Source organism: Mastigoproctus giganteus, chromosome 6, assembly GCF_048544385.1.
Source record: "Mastigoproctus giganteus isolate SK-2022 chromosome 6, ASM4854438v1, whole genome shotgun sequence".
NCBI lineage: Eukaryota > Metazoa > Arthropoda > Arachnida > Uropygi > Thelyphonidae > Mastigoproctus > Mastigoproctus giganteus.
Genome location: NC_143580.1, coordinates 53635416 through 53656536, shown reverse-complemented (window position 1 = coordinate 53656536; position 21121 = coordinate 53635416). Strand labels below are relative to the sequence as shown.

Genomic DNA, 21121 nt, shown 5'->3' with positions numbered 1-21121 from the left:
CTTTCCTAAAAAAGATAAAATTAAAATAGATCGCAATAAGCCTACTGCCTCTAAAAGGCAACCGGATCATCCTACCACTAAAACTAAATAATGAAGTGCATTTTACAATGGAATTGTCGAGGACTACGTAATAATACAGATGAACTTTATGAACTAATCCGAGATTTCAATCCAGTAGGCATTTGTTTACAGGAAACATTTTTAACTCCACAAGTGACCCCCTCAATAAAGAAATATATTTTGTACTGGCATGACAGGAATACAGCAACTGCAGCCCATGGAGGTGTAGCGGTTTTGGTATCCTTTACTAATCCGTCCAGACAAATCCCCTTAAAAACTAATTTAGAAGTTGTTGCTGTAAGAATAGAAATTGGAATATCTTTATCTCTTGTTTCTATTTATCTTCCACCAAACCAAACGTATACACTCCGTGACTTTGATGAGCTCCTTGCCCAGATACCACCTCCTTTTTGTTTGATGGGTGACTTTAATGGACACCACCCGTTATGGGGAAGTCTCCATATGGATAAAAGAGGGCAGCTAATAGAAACATTACTGGACAAACAAAACTTAACTTTGCTGAACACCGGTGCACATACTCATGTTCATTTTCCCTCAGGAAATACTTCAGCCATAGATCTGTCTATCTGCTTCCCCGCTCTGTACCCAAGTATACATTGGGCGGTATTGGATAATCCCCATAATAGTGATCATCTTCCAATTACTTGTAAATTCCAAACTACCCCCACCACCTATCCGGAAACTCGCAGAAGATGGAAATTTACAAAGGCAAACTGGGAAAAATTTTCCTTAAGTACAGTTTTAGATAAAAACTTCATTTTGAACCAGTCAATAGATGAAGCTAATGACCATAGTACTAAACGGATACTAGCAGCAGCTGACAAAGCTATTCCTCAGTCGTCGACTCATCCACGCAAGTGCAAAAACTACTGGTGGAATGATGAATGTAATAAAGCAAAAAAAGAAAAGAACAAAGCTTGGGATATTTTCCACAAGCATCCCACTATTATTAACCTTATAAATTACAAGAAACTAAATGCTAAAGCACGACAAATAAGAAGGAAAGCCAAAAAAGATTCTTGGATTCAGTTCGCTTCCACTATCACCAAAAACACCTATACTAGATTAATCTGGAGGAAAATCCAACATCTGAATGGCAAAATCCATTGTCATCCTCTCCAATATTGATCTGTAATGGACAGGAACTGTCTTCCCCCAAAGACATTGCAAACGCTTTTGCTAAAGCCTTTGCAAAAATTTCAGCAGAAAATTCATATGACATTTCATTCCAACAAATTAAAGTGGTAGCAGAAAGGTTTAAGTTAAATTTCAATACCAGGCTGTCTCTTCCATATAATCAGCCTTTTACTATATCCGAGTTAACGGATGCTCTTAATAGATCACCCAATAGTGCAGCTGGACCTGATGGTATATTTTATATTATGCTAAAACACTTGAATGATACTGCTTTACAAATTCTTTTAATATTTTTTAACAGAATTTTTGAGGAAGATGTTTATCCGCGCTCTTGGAAACATTCACTTGTATTAGCCATCCCTAAACCAGGAAAAGACCTCTCTAATCCAGGAAATTATCGTCCAATTTCCTTAACTAGTTGTTTGGGGAAAACATTGGAGAAAATGGTTCTTAAGCGCCTCACCTGGTTTCTTGAGACACATAACATCTTGCATAAAAATCAGTATGGCTTTCGGCAAAATAGATCTGCATTAGATATGATGACCAAAGCAGAATCAAACATCAGAAACGCTTTTGTCAGAAATGACCACCTCGTTATGGTAAGTTTCGATTTAGAAAAGGCCTTTGATACAACATGGCATTTCGGTATTCTTCGGGATCTTTACACCTTTGGTCTACGAGGCAGGCTTCCTTTGTTTATTCAGAGCTTTCTCCAGGGCAGAACCTTTCAGGTTAGTCGTTTAAATGTTCTTTCTCGAATTCATATACAGGAGGAGGGGGGTCCCTCAAGGATCTATCTTGAGTCCTACGTTATTTTTAATAAGAATAAACAATATCATCCATGATATTCCAAGCACAGTAGAATTATATCATTATGCAGATAACCTCATGATTTCGTGCCAAGGAAAAACTATGAATTCTACTGAGAGACAGCTTCAAATCTCAATTAGCAAAATTGAGCTGTGGATGTCTCGCAATGGCTACTGCTTATCACTACAAAAATCTAACTGTATTCATTTCTGTAAAAAACCTAAGATCCACCCTGAGCCTGAACTACATCTTAAAAATTTCACCATACCTCTTTCCAATAGTATCAGATTTCTTGGCCTAATCCTGGACAATAAATTAAACTTCTTACAACACATCACATATCTGAGAACCATTTGCTTGAAAAAATTAAATATCCTCCGAGTACTCTCTTCATTGACATGGGGTGCTGACCGATACACTCTGCTTCGGCTTTATCGGGTATTAATTCGATCTCGTTTGGATTACGGAGCTCCAATCTATGACTCTGCCAGGAAAAGTGCACTAACTCGGCTAGACACTATCCATCACAGTGCCCTAAGAACTGCTTTAGGAGCATTCAGAACATCCCCTGTACAGAGTCTATATATAGATGCACACGAACCTCCACTCCATCTTCGGAGGAAAATGTTGATCCTTAACTATGCAGCAAAAATACGGAGTCTTCCTTTTCATCCTATCTCGCCATACTTATTTGAGCCCCAGTGGACCACATTTTATCAAAACAAACCTAATGAAAACAAGCCTATTGGGATAAGGTTGCTACAGTTATCACAATGTTGGAATCTAGACATGGGTAATGTCTTCCAGGAAATAAGCAATCACGACCCTCCGTGGTCTGATTATACACCGGTCTTTGACTTCTCATTCCAACAATGGGGGGAAAAAGCAAGCAGCAGACCTTACCATCAGGAAACTCCATGCTGCACATGTCGCAGAAAATTCTCGGTGTTTTCAAATATATACCGATGGCTCGAAAACAAATATGACAGTGGGCGCAGAGGCAGTTTCTTCAATCTTTTCTACTTCTGTGTCCCTTCCAAAGGAATGCAGCGTCTATTCTGCTGAACTGTGGGCGATTAAAATAGCTCTGGATCACGTGACTAATCTGTCCAGGAAGCGAATTATGATCTACTCTGATTCTCTGAGCGCAATAAAATCGTTGAAAAATCCATCCAAACCAATCCACCATGTCTTGAAGCAAATTAGATCACAGATTATTACGTTACAAGCTGTAAACCAATCAGTCAGTTTCTCTTGGATACCAGGCCATGTAGGCATCAAAGGAAATGAATACGCAGATCAAGCTGCTAAACATCCAATCAATGTAAGATCTTCTAACTACCAAGTGCCATACACAGACTACAAATCAGTAATAAAAAACGTGTGTGAAGAACAATGGTTGCAAGTCTGGCAGGCTCAGTACGGCAATAAACTGCTTCAATTTAAACAGGAACCTAAGTTGTGGCCCTCAAGCATGCGATCAAATAGGCAAGAGGAGGTGATCCTGGCTAGGACGCGTATTGGGCATACGTATCTAACCCATATTTATCTTCTCAAGGGGGAAGATCCACCTATTTGTACATTTTGTCAGACTACACTTACGGTGAAACATATTCTAATAAATTGCAATCATTATAATAATTATCGAAACAAAATTTTCAAATCGCTTTGACATTACCACATCTGATTGGAGACAATGCAAATCTAGCTAAGTTCTTTTATTTCTTAAAGCAGATGGGATTATTTTACAGATTTTAACTGGTAATGGCACTACCGAATAGAATCAGGCACAATATGGCCTTAGCAGCCCTTGTGCCATTAAACATCATATCAGCCAACCAACCACTACCAGTTTATAACAGATTCCACTAACAGAAATGCAACTGGAAATTGTTTTATGGTAATAACCCCCAGAAATGTACTTTGGTAAAATGCGAGGTGTTAATAGTGTGTCTCTGCCTTTATGGTGTTGTTTATTCAGTTGCTACATGCATGCAGCTTTGTTTATGTGTATCAAGCGTGCCTCCTCATTTTGTAATTGTGTTTTATTCCCTAAAAATGAGTAAAATACTTAAAAGGAAGCATCCTGGTGAAGACAGTACAGATTCAGAGAGAAAAAGAAAAGCGATATCGATAAACAGAGGCGGACTGGGTCAAAAATTCTTACCCGGGAAAATTTGTAGTGGCCTCATACTAGCGTTTATGGCCAAAATCACACTGATCTCCGGCCCACCGGGGTTTCCCTGGTAAGGCTTATGGCCAGTCGGCCTCTGTCAATAGAGAAAAAATACGAAATTGTGAAACGCTTTGAACGAAATGAAAGACCATATGATATTGCGCATGCTACAGGCCTAAATGAGGCAACGCCGAGAATTAGAAAGAATGCAGAGAAAATAAAAACAACTTTCATTGCAGGAACAACTCAAAGTGTAATTAAAATCCATTAGATTAAGATACAAAGAATTGGAAGAGATGGAACGGCTGTCATCTGTTTGGATAGAAATTCAAACAAAAAACAAGTTTGCTTACGATAAAAGCATTAGCAATATTTTATTGCTAATGCTTTTGCTTCTATCTTATTAAATAATCGTAATAAAATACTTATGTATTTTATTACGATTATTTATTGTGTTTGGTAATGATTTGGTTAAAAATGTGTGTTCAATCTTGGGTGGTCGGCACCTAAACCTATTTTTCCCATAGGGCCTGTGTTTATATTGCACGATTTTGCATTGCATGAGGGTTTCTAGGAACACAACTCTCGTGCTACGAGGACTGACTGTACCGAGTTATATAAAGGCATTAGAAAGAGACTCAAGAGAAGACATAAGAAGATTTAACACAAGAAAAGTAAAACAAGCATTAAGGGAAAACAGTGGATTTAAATCAGTAGTCATGAGCAGTAATATAGAACGACAAATGACACTGAATCTGAAGAATAGTGATGGTGTACTTATAAGTAGCAGAGAATGCATAATTCATATAGCAGAAGACTACTATAAAGTATTATATAAGGAGTAAGGGAATGATGCCAGCAGTGGGGAACATGGATCACAAATACTCGATATCCTTCCTGATGAGGTAGAACATTCATTGAAGAAAATGAAGAATCAAAAAAGTCCTAGGTGAAGATGAAGTTACTGTAGAGTTGTTAAAATTAGGAGGAAGAGACATGACACAGAAACTGACAATGCTGTTCACAAAATACATTAGGAAAGCCGGCATGACACCTAATCCTTAAACATCAAATCAAGTAAAGCTCTCCTTGATCAGTAACTGAAGTACCACTGTGTTGTTTAGCAACTAACCATTGCAAGTTTTGGTCAATGGCACATATATTTTTTTATGTCAGGATTGAAGTTTTTCAGGGTGAACAGAGTATGATTAAATATTTCACATAGTAAAAAAAGCTGTGCTTTTTCAAATATTCTTACTTATGTGGAACTAACTTGCAGTTATTCCTTGAAATTAATTTTTAAACAATAGTCTGGTTTATAGTTGCATACAAGAATAAGTTAACCAGAACTTACAAACAAATCATTCAAGATTTTGGGCCATTTCCTATAACTTATGTCGAAAGGCTTTCTCAAGACTTCACTCTCATCCAGATCTGTTATATCCAGTGGGTGTACAGGTCACTGTTGTAGTACAAAGCAGTCCTGGACTATCAGCCTTCCATTCACTATTTTCTTCCATGGTATCCTTTTAGATTTTTATCCCTAACTAGGGTAAGCCCTCTTTCTTCTAATTCTTCTTTGGCACTGTCATTCCTTTGTGCCTATTACCATTCATTTTTTGTTCAACTATCTCTTTAGTTGTTCTCCTTTCTTTTGTTCTTAGAATGGATAATAGGGGATTTTATGGGCATGCGTGAAGTGCCAGCTAGCTTACTATGTCCATCAGTTTGTCTGCCCACATGTAACAACCTTGATCAGATTTTCATGAAATTTTGTATTTAGCTCTTTTAGAAAAATTTTACAAGCCATCCCAAATTTTAAATCATAAAATACCGTGTTTTTTTTTTTTTTTTATTTATTTCATATATATATTTAATTATCTGAGAAGGAAAAGTCAGATTGACACCAGTTTTTAGTGTATGTTTTGTTGGTCTCTGGAAAGTTTTTGGGTACAATTTCAACCCTCACCCCAAGTTCCGCACCTTACAGAAAAATTATATAAACTACATTTGAATTGTTCGCGCATTCTCAAGAGGAGAAGGTCTCATCGACACTAATTAAATTTTCTCTTTACAAGTAAAAAAAAAAAGGTAAACTGGAGCCATTATCAACCTACTGCAGGATGAAAGCCTCCTCAACAATTCATGCTGAGGGAAATGGACCATAATCTGACATTTTGGTCCAGTGTGGGTTGGCAGATCGATCATATTTAGCAGTCAGGGGCTCGAACCCCGGTCTACTCAAAGAGCATGTGCTATTGCACTTCCACTACAAGTACATGTATATAAATATAAAAAATTAAGTGTGCACTTGCAGAATCTCTGGGATCTCTTCATAGCATCTCAGAGTTCTGAACTTTGAAAATCGCTGCTCAAGGCAGTTCTGAATCTTGACTATTTCTTAATTCATACTGAAATACTGTTAATATATCTAATCAATCATCAAACTTGATTTTTTTATATATTATCTGCTCCTCTTTCATTAAAAAAACAATAACAAGCATAATTTGGATCATAAAATTATCTCTATCTCTCTCTCTCATATTAAAAATCACATGGAACTTCAACAACCTCTCATGGAAACCAGTTTGGAAACCTATTGTATGCTAGTGAAAGTATTTTGGATGTTTGGGAAATACTTAAAAAGCAAAAACTGGATCAACACTAAATTTTTAGCCCTTGTTCTTTGTTGGTCCTTGATAGGTTTTAAATCAAATTCCAGTTCTGCTGCTCTCCTGGGCCCTCTTCCCCGTACAGAAATATTTTCATATATTTCTGTATGGGGAAGAAGTGCTGATCCTCATAATTTCAAGACTAATTTAAAATATTCTTATGGACATTTATACCAAATTACATCAGTAAGTTAGCCCACTTCCCATGTACACCTGTACTGCTGCACAAACTTATTTGTCGTCTGTGGCAGTATAGTGGTTTTGCCACTTGTCACTCTAGCAGTACAAAGTATATGCTACATAATTTTCTAATATTAATTTCTGTATTTTTAATATTTTTTGAATATAAAGTTTTGCTAATCTTTTTCTATCCAGATTACCTGCGAGTAGTACGTGATGCCTTGGCAACTACTGGACCTCAGTGTAACATTGCTATAGAAGAAGCAGTGGAACAAATCCAGAAACTTATGGCTCACAGAGTTGGCTGGCAGTATATTGAAAAAACTTTTAGGTAAGTAAACATGTATATATACCAGCACTTGTTTCAGTTGTTGTTGGGAGATTTTATTTTAAAAAAATACTCGTTGACAACTTTGTTAACAATGCACAATTTCATATGTCATGCAAGTTCCTGTAGTTTTATTAAGTGTATATATATGGCTGCAAAATTCAGGATTCCTCACAGGGTACCTGACGTCAACTAACTACACTTTCAATTAAAAAGGCTTCTAAAAATTCAAGCAGTTTCTGATGAGGCAAATCGAGAATTCCAAATGAGTGTTAAATGTAATTTTCTCTGGTCATTTTTATTGAAATGAAAAAATTATAATTCCTCCGAGCGGTTTAATTTCAGAATACACATACAAGTACGGTTAATATATAAATATAAAGAGCTTTCGGCTGAGTGGACAGCCTTCGTCAGTTAGAAAATATATTAAAATGGCAGTTGGAATGGAGATGTGCACTGCCAAGATGGTGCATGAGGCTCGTGGCTAATTGTTTGAGGTTGAAGTTTGTGGCTGTGACGTATGGTGGTGACGTGGCCAGCGTTTGTCTATGGACAGAATTATTGCTTCTGTGATGGGGTTAACTTGACAACCACTGTTCCTGTTCAAAGAGGTATCCGAGCATTTTATGTTTAACGATTCCAACCAGGTGCGCCTTAGGTAATGGTGGGACCTGTCCACAACCATGACATCGCGGTGTGGGTCAATGTCGTGGTGGGTTGTCCAGACATGCTCGGCGATAGCGGAGTGTTCCACATCTGCCAAACGGATTGCCCTTTTATGTTCTGAGAGACGTTTCTCGAGCCGACGTCCAGTCTCTCCAAAGTAGCAGCTAGTGCAGTCACGGCAAGAGATGCGATAGACAAAACCGCTCTGCAGAAGAGTGGGGACAGGTGTTTTCACGTTGGAAACGAGAGAACGCAGTTTCTTGCTTGGGAGTTGGATGCACTTTATCCCATGTGATTTTAGGATTCTACCGATCTGTTGTGACAGATTGGGGTAGTATGGGATAAATGCCCTCGTGGATGGCTCGCCACTGTTGGCATTGCTGTTGGTCGTCACGTTGTCGCGTGCCTGTCTGGACAACCCACCACGACATTGACCCACACCGCGATGTCGTGGTTGTGGATAGGTCCCACCATTACCTAAGGCGCACCTGGTTGGAATCGTTAAACATAAAATGCTCGGATACCTCTTTGAACAGGAACAGTGGTTGTCAAGTTAATCCCATCACAGAAGCAATAATTCTGTCCATAGACAAACGCTGGCCACGTCACCACCATACGTCACAGCCACAAACTTCAACCTCAAACAATTAGCCACGCGCCTCACGCACCATCTTGGCAGTGCACATCTCCATTCCAACTGCCATTTTAATATATTTTCTAACTGAAGAAGGCTGTCCACTCAGCCAAAAGCTCTTTATATTTATATATTAACCGTGCTTGTATGTGTATTCTGAAATTAAACCGCTCTGAGGAATTATAATTTTTTTCACTTCAATATGAATCCAGAGCGCATAGGCCTCTTTCACCATATCTGGTCATTTTTGTTTACACTGGATTTCTGTAGGTTGTAATTTTCAGGAAATATGTAAAGAAGGTCTTTCACTTCTTTTACTTCTGTTCTTTGGAACAGAAGTGAAAGAAATAAGTAAATAAAAAGAAGAAAAATGCATTTGGTGAGTCTGGTAGTGGAAGAAAGGTGAAATTACAGATGATAATTTAATGTGTGGGTGCAAGTAATTTTTATTAATTAGCCCTTGCTAGCTGCTTTCTCTCTCTCTCTCTCTCTCTCTCTCTCTCTCTCTCTCTCTCTCTCGTATATTCTGCTACAAAGTTTTTAAGCTCTGAGGCACTGTCCAAGATGTGGGAACAGTGTTCTGTGGTAAGTTAAAATTGTTATTTGTACAGGGTAATAGCTGTTTATAAGAAAGGAAAAGTGTAGAGCCAGCAGTTATTAATATTTCTCTACTTGTACTCCCATCCAATTTTTGGCCTAGGAAATGATTCTTTTTTTTCCCTTTTTTTATCCATTTATTTTTGATCAAGGAATCATTTCCTTGCAAAAATAGACAGAAAATATTCTGAACAATTTTTTGATTATAATATACAGGGCAAGAAAATTCAGTGTCTAGGAGGCCTTCTCACCTCATCTACCATAAGGGAGATAAACTTATTTTGTTTAAGAACCCCTAACTTAGAGCAAAAGAGAAAGCTTTTTATGCAGAGGAAGTGATATGTTTATGCCAAGAAAAGTTAAGTGGTCATCTCTGATAATTAGTGTTCTCGTCTAGAAATCTTAAAAATGAGCATGTTAGCAGCAGGTGTTTTTTTTTTTTTTTTTTTTTTTTGTGAAAAATAATGATGGTTTTAGGACTGGTGGGAGATATTTGAAAGGTAGTGCCCGGGAGTTAGCAACAATCCTGAGGTAATATACACGGATGTTGGAATGCTCATTACAAGATTGCATTTGTATGTTGCAACAAAAAATACACAGCCCATTTTTAACTGTTATACTTGTTTATCTATTGCAACTATTTTATTGCAGCAGATAAACCAGCTAACCTGTTTTAATTTGAATAAACTTAAAAAGTTGGTATTTTAATATTCCATATGGGTATAATATCAGAATGAATAATATTTTAAGTAACACCATTTCCCCAATTAGGAGAAGGCACATTATATACAAAAACACACATGGGTGCAGAAAAAAAAAGTATGTTGGTGAGAGAGACAGTTAGGTTATTGAAATGGGAATTGCCGAATGTTATAAACACACAGAAAGGGAAATAATAGTATTGGAGGTAGCAGAATATGCTTATGAATTCTCTTACACTTCTAATGTAAACAATTTCAGAATAATTGGGTGAAAGGGATCTTATCAGAGAAAAGTTGAAGAATCTATGTATATAAGAAAATTTGAAGATAGAACAATGGATTAAAATATAGAGAGGGATGTACATGCATTATGGATGCATCTGTTTGCCAACAGAATGTAAATTTATTAAAAAAAAAATAATTTTTTTTCTACTTAAAATGGTAAGGGATTGAAATTTGTATATAATTACAAGAGAACCTTTAGAGCCCGGGTTCCCAACCTGTGGGTTGCAACCCCCAAGGGGGTCGCAAAGTGCTTTCTGAGGTGTTGCCTTGGTTATTTTTAGTTGCAATTATTTTTATAGAAAATTTCACAACAAAGGTTTTCCACACTTATTTATTTCAATATGGCATGGCACACCCAGGGTCCTGAGTTGGATATCATCATTCTTCTCTTTCTGGGTTATTCCTTTCTAATTCTGACTCTCTCCCTCTCTCTCTCTCAGGGTAACTCGGGAATTTTTTTTGGCTGGTGCAGCATTAGCCTCAGGCTTCCTTGCACCATATGGCTAATAATAATATGGCTACACTTCAATATTCTACTAATGGTTGTAACACTGATTTTTGATAAATGAAAGGAAGTGATTTAAGGTCCACCGCAGCGGATACTTAAATATTAAAAGCCTGCCATGTTCATACATGTTAAACATTTTATATTATTTTAATTATTTGCTATGGCGGGCCGTTAATATTTTTTCAAATTTCCGCTGCGGCAGACCTTGATTCACTCCCTAAAAATAAAATATACAAATGCAGTGTTATGATTAGAATAAAATTCTATGTTACAAATAGTAAACTGAAAAAAATATTCACTATGATGCAAAATTCAACATCAAAATTCATTTTTAATCGGTGTCTCAATATGTGAATAACAGACTGACGAATATGGACCGTCAAATAAAGGCGCGTTGCTCTCTTAACGCAGTTGAAGATCACCCCATATGTTTTGTTGACGCTGCCATATTTGCAATGATGTAATTCAATAATGTCCGCGATGGGCCGTCTAATGCAAACTGGCGCGAACTTAGTTCGCCAGTAGTCAAGCACCTTTAGTTGGCGCCATGATAGAAACAGCCACTCGCTGTTGAGCACGGGTTAGCTACTGCTTGCACTTTCTAAAATCTAAAGAGTGACAGTAAGTCATCATCAGTCCATGCTAAATCCGCACCCATGGTGAAAAAACGTAAATATTCAGAAGACTATCTAAAATTTGGCTTTACCACTGCGATCAGCAATGGCATAGAGAAGCCACAATGCATTTTGTGCAATGTCATTCTTAGTGCTGAATCTATGAAACCTTCAAAACTGAAAAGTCACTTAGAGACAAGGCATTCAGAACATACTAAAAAGGATTTGGAGTTCTTTCGACGCCGTGAAACTAGTCTCAGACATCAGAGACTTGATCCTACAGGAAATTTTCAGCAACAGAGCACAGCATCATATGAAGTCACATTGGAAATTGCTAAACCAAAAAAAATCCTTACACAATTGGAGAAACAGTCGTCAAACCCTGCATGTTGAAGATGGTGAAGTTAATTCTTGGGGAAGCCAGAGATAAAGATGCGACAAATATGTGTCCAATAACATTATTCAGAGGCCCATTTCAGATATGTCCGTAGATGTGAAAGAGCAAGTTTTGAATGAAATCAAAGTTTCTCCATTGTTTTCTTTTCAAGTTGATGAATCAACGGATGTAAGTTCATGTTCTCAGTTGCTTGTCTTCGTGAAAAATATTTATTCAGATGACATCAAAGAAGAATTCCTGTTTTGTAGTGCACTTGAAACTACTACAAAAGGTGATATTATGGAGAAGATAAATACCTTTTTTGAAACTGGAGGACTACAGTGGAAAAACATCTGTGGGGTTTGTACAGATGGAGCACCAGCTATGCTAGGGTCAAAGTCGGGCTTTCAGACAAAAGTGAAAGAACTTGCTCCACAAGCATTCACTGCATGATTCACCAATATGCTCTTGCCAGTAAGACTCTTACCGCTCCTCTGCAAGAGGTACTTGATTCTCTGATCAAAATTGTGAATTACATCAAACCTGGAGCCCTCAACACTCGTCTGTTTAAAGAATTCTGTAAAGACGTGAATTCTTATCACGAGGTTCTTCTTTTCTACACTGCTGTATGCTGATTGTGAAAAGGAAATGTTGTCAATCGTGTCTTTGAGTTGAAAGATGAAATCAAGTTGTTCCTGGAAGTGCAAGGGAAACGTGACCTTGTGGCTTACTTTAATGATGAAACTTGGGAAAAAAGAGTTGCTTACTTAGCAGACATTTGAAACCAGCTAAATAAACTGAACCTGAAACTTCAGGGAAAGGAAGCAAGCACACATTATCCAATTTCAAGACAATCTTCAGGCATTTGTATGCAAGCTGCAAAACTGGCTTCAGAAAGTAAATCTTGGAAACATTGCCATGTTTGAAAAACTCTGCAGTGTGGTAAAGGAATCTGAAGGGAGGAGATTACCGGGCACCTTGAATCCCTTGAAAGGAATTTCAGTGGTGCTTCCCTGAGCTTACAGAAGCTGCTGCTGCACTGGTACAAAACCCGTTCTCTGCTTCAGTGAATGTAGCCAGAATTCCAGATGAAGTAGTACAGAATGAATTCTTGGATCTGCGGAACAATTCCTCTGCACGTAATTTGTTTTATGAAAAATTGCTGGCTCAGTTCTGGTGTGCTATGTATCAGTCATATCCAAATGTCACCATGCTTACCTTTCGAGTTTTACTTCCATTTGCCTCTACATATCTCTGCAAGAGTGGATTTTCAACGCTTCTTCGTATCAAAACAAAACAAGAAACAGATTGAATGTTGAGGGTGATATGAGGTTGGCTTTAACAAACACTCAGCTGCAAATTTTGAAGCTAGTTGCCCAGATGCAAGTACAACCATCGCATTAAATATTAGGTTAGAATTATATTCTAATAAATCTATTTTTAATGTGTTTTCTTTATCCTATTAAAAATGCCTTTTTATGCAAATGTGGCAGGGGTCGCAGGTTACTTGGCTATTATAAAAGGGGGTCGCGACTAGAAAAAGGTTGGGAAACACTGCTTTAGAGGGTAGATTTGTCTGATTTGACCAATCAGGGGTCAGTCAATCTCTTATCACCATCTCTCTTCCCTTTCTTACCTGGACATTATTATCATTGAGGAGTAGTGCATGTGACCAAGGGACTAGCAGAAGTTCTGGAACACGATACCATTAACAGCTAACAGAAGTAATAATTGCAGTGTAATGGTGTTTATTGGAATTTTTTGATAAGAACTACATCTGATGTCCCAAAAAAAATAAGACACACTGTACATCTAAGTTTGGAGTTACAGTATGATTTTGATGCGTCAAAAAGTAATATTGTGGATATTGTTTTAAAATGTTGTTTAATTTGAAAAACAGGATAGATGGCTTCAAGCTTTAAATAGGTTATTGTTAATGATCAAATTTTTTATAAGCTTCTTATTTTCTTTAAAATTTTTCATTCAAAACATTAATACAGTAAATCAATTTTTGGAAAATTTGTTACTTTTAAAAAGTCTGTCTGAGTAGCTGTGACAGTAAATGGTAGTCTGACACCAAGCAGAAAAATCATTTGTTTTGTATTATTGTTAAAGCACATTTAGTATACAAATATTTCTTGTACAGATTTTTCTGGGCAATTCTATAGAAATTTTATAGTGGCAACGGTCATCAGAAGGCCATGGGATTATCTACAACTATTCAAAAATAGAATTAGTGACTCATTGATAATTAGTGATGGAGAAAGAAATCACAGTTTCTGGGTTACATAGTTCATGTATGAACTGTGTAAACCAGAACTGTGATATTCATAGTTTAGAAAGTGTCTGTATATTTCGCCTGTATTTAATTTTAAATAAAAGTAAAGTGCAGCCATTATCAACCCACTGCAGGATGAAAGCCTCCTCAACAATTCATGTTGAGGAAAATGGACCATAATCTGCCATGCTGGTCCAGTGTGGGTTGGCAGATTGATCGTATTCAGCAGTCAGGGGCTTGAACCCCGGTCTACTCAAAGAGCATGTGCTACTGCACTCCCGCTCCTGCCCACTCGGCTACGGAGGCCTCTTAATCTTAAATATGCCAACCTAAAAGAAAACAAGTGACCCAGAGTATTACAGTGAAACCTGCTTTAAGTGGCCCTCTATTAAGCAGCAGCCTGTCTAATATAAACAGCAAACAGTGCATTGAGTTCACCAAAAGCTAATCTCTCTCTCTTGTATTGTACAAGCATTTTTATTGTTATCAAATTTAATTCCATACATATTTTTGAAAGCTTTGTTTTTTAGCACGTTGAATGCCGACTAGTAGTTAATTCATACTTAATGATCTGGCCCAGGACGCCGACTATGAGTTAACTCGAGCTGCTATGACTTGCCTTTCAGGCACAGCTAAGAGTATATTCGAAGAAAATATATGTAACTGATGGATAGTTGGCTTCTGGGATAAGAATGAAAAATCAACCACGGCATCAGAAAACAGAATTTATTCACAAAAAGAAATATTTTCTTCACACAAAGAGGTAGCTTCTCTTAGTGCACTGGACAATAATAGCATTCCGTGGCGTTTTTATTTCTCATACATACTCGACACGGCTTAGTCGGCTGTGGTTTTTTTTCAGTTGGTGGTGGTATAGCCAACTTAAATTCTAAATAATGAATTTTATGTTCAGACCTAATCTTCTTTTGAACGTTTAGAATTTTTTCTCCAATCAAAGATTCAATGTAACTTTTCTGTCAAGTTACGGGTTCCACCATAAAATGTCCAAAATTCAGAGAAATCCGTAACTTGATGGAAAAGGGTGTATGTGTTATGCACATATATTTCTATAATATGTAATGCAGTTTTTTTCGGACATCTGATGGTTTTTCTTAGCACTGAATAATACGAGAGCATTTAATCCGATTGATCTATAAACCAGGACCGTACGACTCGTCAAAAAGCTCTTCAAATTTCGAGTCACTCATATTAGATTGGAGCTCAAGCTCTTCTTCGATCAGTGGGCTCTTCTTATCTATATGTTTTTGATTATTATTAGTACGTAACAAAGTAATAAATACAACGTACACAACAAAGTCTGTGTCACTGCAGCATATTTATGCACAGCACTGATTCAAATACAGAGAAGTCTGCAAGTTACAACAAGTCTGAATTAGCATTGGCATTAGTACAGGCGTATGATGCAAGAAAGCAAGCTTATGTAGCATCAGCCAAAAAAAAAAAAAAAAACCACTCCCATTTCACCCCTCCATTCGTTCGAAATACCTGTCCAGCTGAGCCTTAAATTTATTTAGGCATCTCAACTTCCACAACAAGGGATGGAAGTCTGTTCCACCAACCAACTAACCGCTGGCTAAAGGCACATTTCCGCACATCTATCCTGCATCTGTCTTTCCTCAATTTGAATTTGTGCCCTCTCAAGTGATTATTCTGAGCAAGAGGGAGAATCCCATCAGCATTGAGCATGCTCAAACCATTCAAGGCTTTATACACCTCTATCAGATCACCTCGCCAATGCCTAGTCTCCAGACACTGTAATTTGCAAAACTTAAGCCTTTCTTCATAAGAGCAACCCTTTGTTCCATTCACTAATCTTGTTCCCCTTCTCTGTATTCATTCGAGCAACTCTACATCCTTCTTGAAATGAGGCCTCCAGACCTGTATACAGTACTCAAGGTGTGGCCTGACCATTGCTTATACGTGGGAATAATCACCTCCTTATCCCTGCTAGAAAAATTCCTGTATATCATTCACAAGACACCATGAGCTACTCTTGCAGCCCATCTGCACTGCTCAGAAAACTTCATATCTGCCTGCACAATTAACCCCAGGTCCTTTTCAATCTCTACCACTGTCAGTGTAGTACCACAGAGGTGATACGTTGCTCTGGGGTTACTGTTTCCCATATGTAGTACTTTACATTTGTCAATGTTAAACTTCATTTGCCACCTCTCAGCCCATCTGCTCAACCTTTCCAGATCCTGTTGCAGCAGCATAGTGTCAGTAGTGTCCTTAACAACCATGCCAATCTTTGTATCGTCTGCAAACTTGGACATTAAGCTTGATATACCATCATCAATATCATTTATAAATACAGAAAACAACAATGGATCCAACACTGAACCCTGAGGGACTCCACTGATAACATTAGTCCACGATGAGCAGTGTCCATTGATTACTATTCTCTGTCTTCTCCCCTTCAACCATCCCTTTATCCATAGCAGCAATTTGCTTCCAATGCCACACTGCTCCAATTTGTGCAGCAGTCTTCCATGTGCAACAATATCAAAAGCCTTTCTAAGATCCAAATATATAATATCAAAGTTATTCCCTGCATCCAGTTCTTTTGTGACTGCATCATAGTATCCAATCATATTGGTCAGGCAATACTTTCCCTTAACAAAACCATGCTGTGTCCGAGCTATAACTGAAGTCTTGCCTAGATGATCCTGCAGTGCTTTTTTTACCAGTGCCTCCATTAATTTTCCTGGAACAGAAGTTAAACTCACAGGTCTATAATTACTTGTGTCAGCCTTTGATCCTTCTTTGTGAATTGGGGTCACATTTGCACATCTCCAGTCTATGGGTACCTCCCCTGAGTCCAAAGAAGCTCTCATAATTATGGCTAAAGGTTTGCTTACTTCCTTTGCTGCCTCCTTTAATATAACTGGATAGATCCCATCCACCCCGGGTGTCTTTTTTATGTTTATCCTCAACAATTTCTCCTCCACTTTCCTCTCAGTTATTACAAAATTATCTAGCTCACTGCCAGAGTTTACTTCACCTCTGGCATTCCCCTTCCTGAATAACTCCTCATGTGTGAATATAGATGCAAAATACTCATTTAGTTTGTTAACCCTCTGAGCAGGATCATCAACAGTTGAATCATCAATATCCAGTGGACCAATCTGATTCATCCCTTTCCTTTTAGAGTTTACATAGGTAAAGAACTCTTTTCTGTTTTTCTTTGTATCCTTTGCCAAGGATTTCTCATAATCTGTCTTTGCCTGCCTAATCTCCTTTGTGACTTGGTTACAGACCAGCTTATATCTATCACAGGCTTCCATGTCACCCATTAATTTATATGTATCCCATGCATTTTTCTTCTCTGCCATATGTCTCATTAGTTCATCTGACATCAATTTAGGGCTAAACCTTGAACAATATTTCTTAGCTGGTATGTAAAGCTTAGTAGCTTCCAAGATAAATTCTTTGAATGCTTCCCATTTTGAATTTGCTGTTGGTAACATCATCAGTTGATCCCACTGTATTGAATTTAAATACTGTCTCAGACCATCGTAGTCGCCTTTACGAAAGCAAAAACCCTTCCCTTTATCCCCGATGGTAGTTACCTCTTTGAGTAAATCCCACTTCAGCACACTGTGATCACTGCCACCTAGTGGTTCCTTTATCTGCAGATTTTTAATGCATGAAGAATCACTACTGATAATCAGATCAAGAGTATTACTCCCACTAGTTGCCTCCTGAACATGCTGATGTAGAAAACAGTCATCCAATAAATCCACAAAAGCCTTGCTAGCATGTGAGTGACCAAGCCACAAATTCCAGTGAATATCTGGGAAATTAAAATCCCCCATTATAAGACTCTTTGATTTACTGGCCCACTCTATTTCCCTGTACAGTTTCTTATTATATTCATCAGAGTAATTAAGCGTATAGCACACTCCTACTCTCAATTTTGATCTCCCAATGCTCATGTCACACCAAACTGACTCGACACTGCACTGTCCAGCGATGTCGACTGGCTTCACTTCTTTGGATTTTATGTGTTTCTTAACTAATAGCATAACCCCTCCTCCCTTCCTATCCTATCTATCCTTTCTGTACACATTGTACTCCCCAAATTCCAGTTCTGCATTCCTTATATCACAGATATAAGGAAATTTAATCGAGTTAACTTGTAGTTGGCTGCCATGAAGAATTTTCTATTACATACGCCAACTAAGAGATAATTCACAATGCTTTTTTTTACAACAATAAGCTTTTTTTATAAGTTTTGGTGATGAATATACATTATAATTTGGGTTTTGAATAATTTAGCATGCCTAACTGAAATTGGCATTGGAGACCAGTTTACCCAAATAAGCCTTGACAGTCAACATGTTAAAATCTATGTGGTTGACTGGCAGTTTTCATGCACGTCAATTAAATAGGTTAGTTTTCCATTTTTTTATCTTTAACAAATTGTGATACCATAACACAAAAATATAAACAGCAACATATACACAATCACTAAAAATGAAAATTTGAAACTGTGAATTGTAGCAAATACATCACATGATGTTAGTATTTGAGAAATGAAAAATTTTATAATTTGTGATAAAATTAATTTATTATTGAATGTGAAAATGCTGAAGAATTGAAATCCTAAAAAAAAACCAACATTTAGTAGGATCATGACTTGCAGGTGATATTTCTCATTCCTATGAAACTGTCATGATGCATCTATAACTAACAGATCACCTTGCCAACTTCCCTTTTTCCTTGCCAACCTCCAAATAATATCGGTGTCATTTGGTCAAGAACAAGGCATATCAGCAAAGTGGTCTCAGGTAAATCCCTGATGTTTCCCAAAGAGGAGTTGGAAGTGTTGCCTACTAGTTAAGTTTAATTTTTTGGATGTATCAATGTTGGTTTCTTTATGGTTTAAATGTAAATTCTCCATTTTGCATTAAGTAAAGTAATTAATTTCACCCCAAATATGGTGCAAAGTGTTTTTCATTTCACAAATGATTCATTATTTTTAAGTAATTTAATATTATTGATTTTAAGTATTGGCAACATGATGGAGGGGCAGCAAAGCTTATGTAGTACTGGCCAAAAAGGAAAAAAAAATTTACCCATGTAACTTGCCCAAACATTCTTTAAATTTATTCAGACTACCTATTTCCACAACACTAGGTGGAAATTTATTCCAACAATGAATTAGACTTCTAGCAGGATCTGAAAGAAAATTTTTGCACATCTCTCCTGCAACCATCCTTTATCAGTTTAAATTTGTGGCCTCTTGTGTGTGTCATCTGAGAAAGAGTAAAGATGCTATCAGCATTTAGTTTGTTTAATCCTTTTAAAGCCTTATACACTTCAGTTAGGTTACCATGCAGATTACAAGTTTCCAGACAAATTTACAGAAACCCCAGTGGTAAGAAAATCCTCCTGTGTCTCCAACTAATCTTATTGCTTTTCTCTGTACTCTTTCCAATATATCTGTGTTCTTCCTAATATGAGTGTTACAAACCTGTGTGCAATATTCCAAAACCTGGTAATAGCCTTAAAATGGGATAACTATCTCTTTGTTTCTGTATATCATTGATAGAGCGCATGAGCTGTTTTAACCTGTTTGTACTTCTCAGAGAATTTCATGTCAAACTATATAATTACACAGAGGTCTTTTTCTTTATCAACTGCTTTGAGTTTGGCACTAGCTAAGCAATATGTTATTTTAGGATTACTGTTACTTAAATGCAGTACCTCTCATTTATCATTGTTAAACTTCAATTGTCACTTTTCAGCCCATCTTAGTTTATCAACATCTTGAAGCAACATACTCTTATTATTGTCATTAACCACTGTTCCCATATTTGTATCATCAGCAAACTTAAACATCAAACCTGCAATACCTACATTAATAAATATTAAAAACAGTAAGGGACCCATCATCTTACCTCTTTTTGTATCCCACTAATAGTACTATTAGTGGGATAGCACTATTAGCACATAAAGAATAGTGGGCATTTATAACCACCCCCTTTATCCGTAGTAGTAACTTGTCCCTATTGTCATATTGGTATAATTTATACATCAATCATACGTGTAGTACAGTATCAGAGGCTTTACTGAAATCTAAATATGTGATGTCAAGATTATTCTTTGCATCCGTTTTGTTTATGGTGACCTCATGATAACTAATCAGATTGGTCAGGCATGACCAAGCTGAGTAGTTTTCACAAGGTCATTTCCCTTTAACAAATCCACTGTGATTTCCATATGGGCCCACTCCTAACAAGGTGCATTACTTCTTTAACTATTAACTTCATTATTTTCCCCAGCACAGACTTCCACATCAATTACCCACTTCATCCTGTGAACAGGAGATACTTGATTTTTATGTTGCAAATACAGTCGGTCCTCGTATAACACGTGTTTACATTACACGAATTCGATCATACACGATTTATAAATAGGGGAACGTTATCTTATATAACACGAACCGAATTCGCTTATACATGATTCGCCTTTGTGTTTACAAGAAATGGCAGTAGAATGCAGAATCACCCCAAGTGAATGCAACATGATAGGAATGAAGAAGATTCTGAAAATGTATTTATGTTTTATATCAGTGAAGGGGAAACACATTTCACCATAATAACGTAAAAACCAACACAATTCCAGCTATCGATATAATCGCAAATGCAATTAGATGGAGTTTACTACCAGTTTATAACAGATTCCACTAGCAGAAACGCAACTGGAAATTGTTTTATGGTAGTAACCTCCAAAAATGTGCTTTAGTAAAATGCGAGGTGTTAATTAATAGTGTATCTCGGGCTTTACTGTGTTATTTATTCAGTTGCTACACGCGCGCAGCTTTGTTTATGTGTATCAAGCGTGCCTCCTCGTTTTGTAATTGTGCTTTATTCCCTAAAAATTAGTAAAATACTTAAAAGGTGTGAAAAGGAAGCGTCCTGGCTAAGACACTGCAGATTCAGAGAGAAAAAAAAAAGCAATATCGATAAACAGAGGCGGACTGGATCAAAAATTCTTACCCGGGAAAATTTATAGTGGCCTCATACTACGGTTTATGGCCAAAATCACA

The 21121-nt window shown here is 37.2% G+C and overlaps 1 protein-coding gene across 1 annotated transcript in view; it reads left to right on the top strand.

The window, feature by feature from the left end:
- LOC150084277 (putative serine protease F56F10.1) overlaps positions 1 to 21121 on the top strand; it is a 54999-nt gene that overhangs the window by 14151 nt on the left and 19727 nt on the right. The window contains exon 4 of the mRNA XM_090375141.1: positions 7252 to 7387. Coding sequence (XP_090231267.1) covers positions 7252 to 7387 — 136 coding nt within the window. The remainder of the gene's footprint in view (positions 1 to 7251; positions 7388 to 21121) is intronic.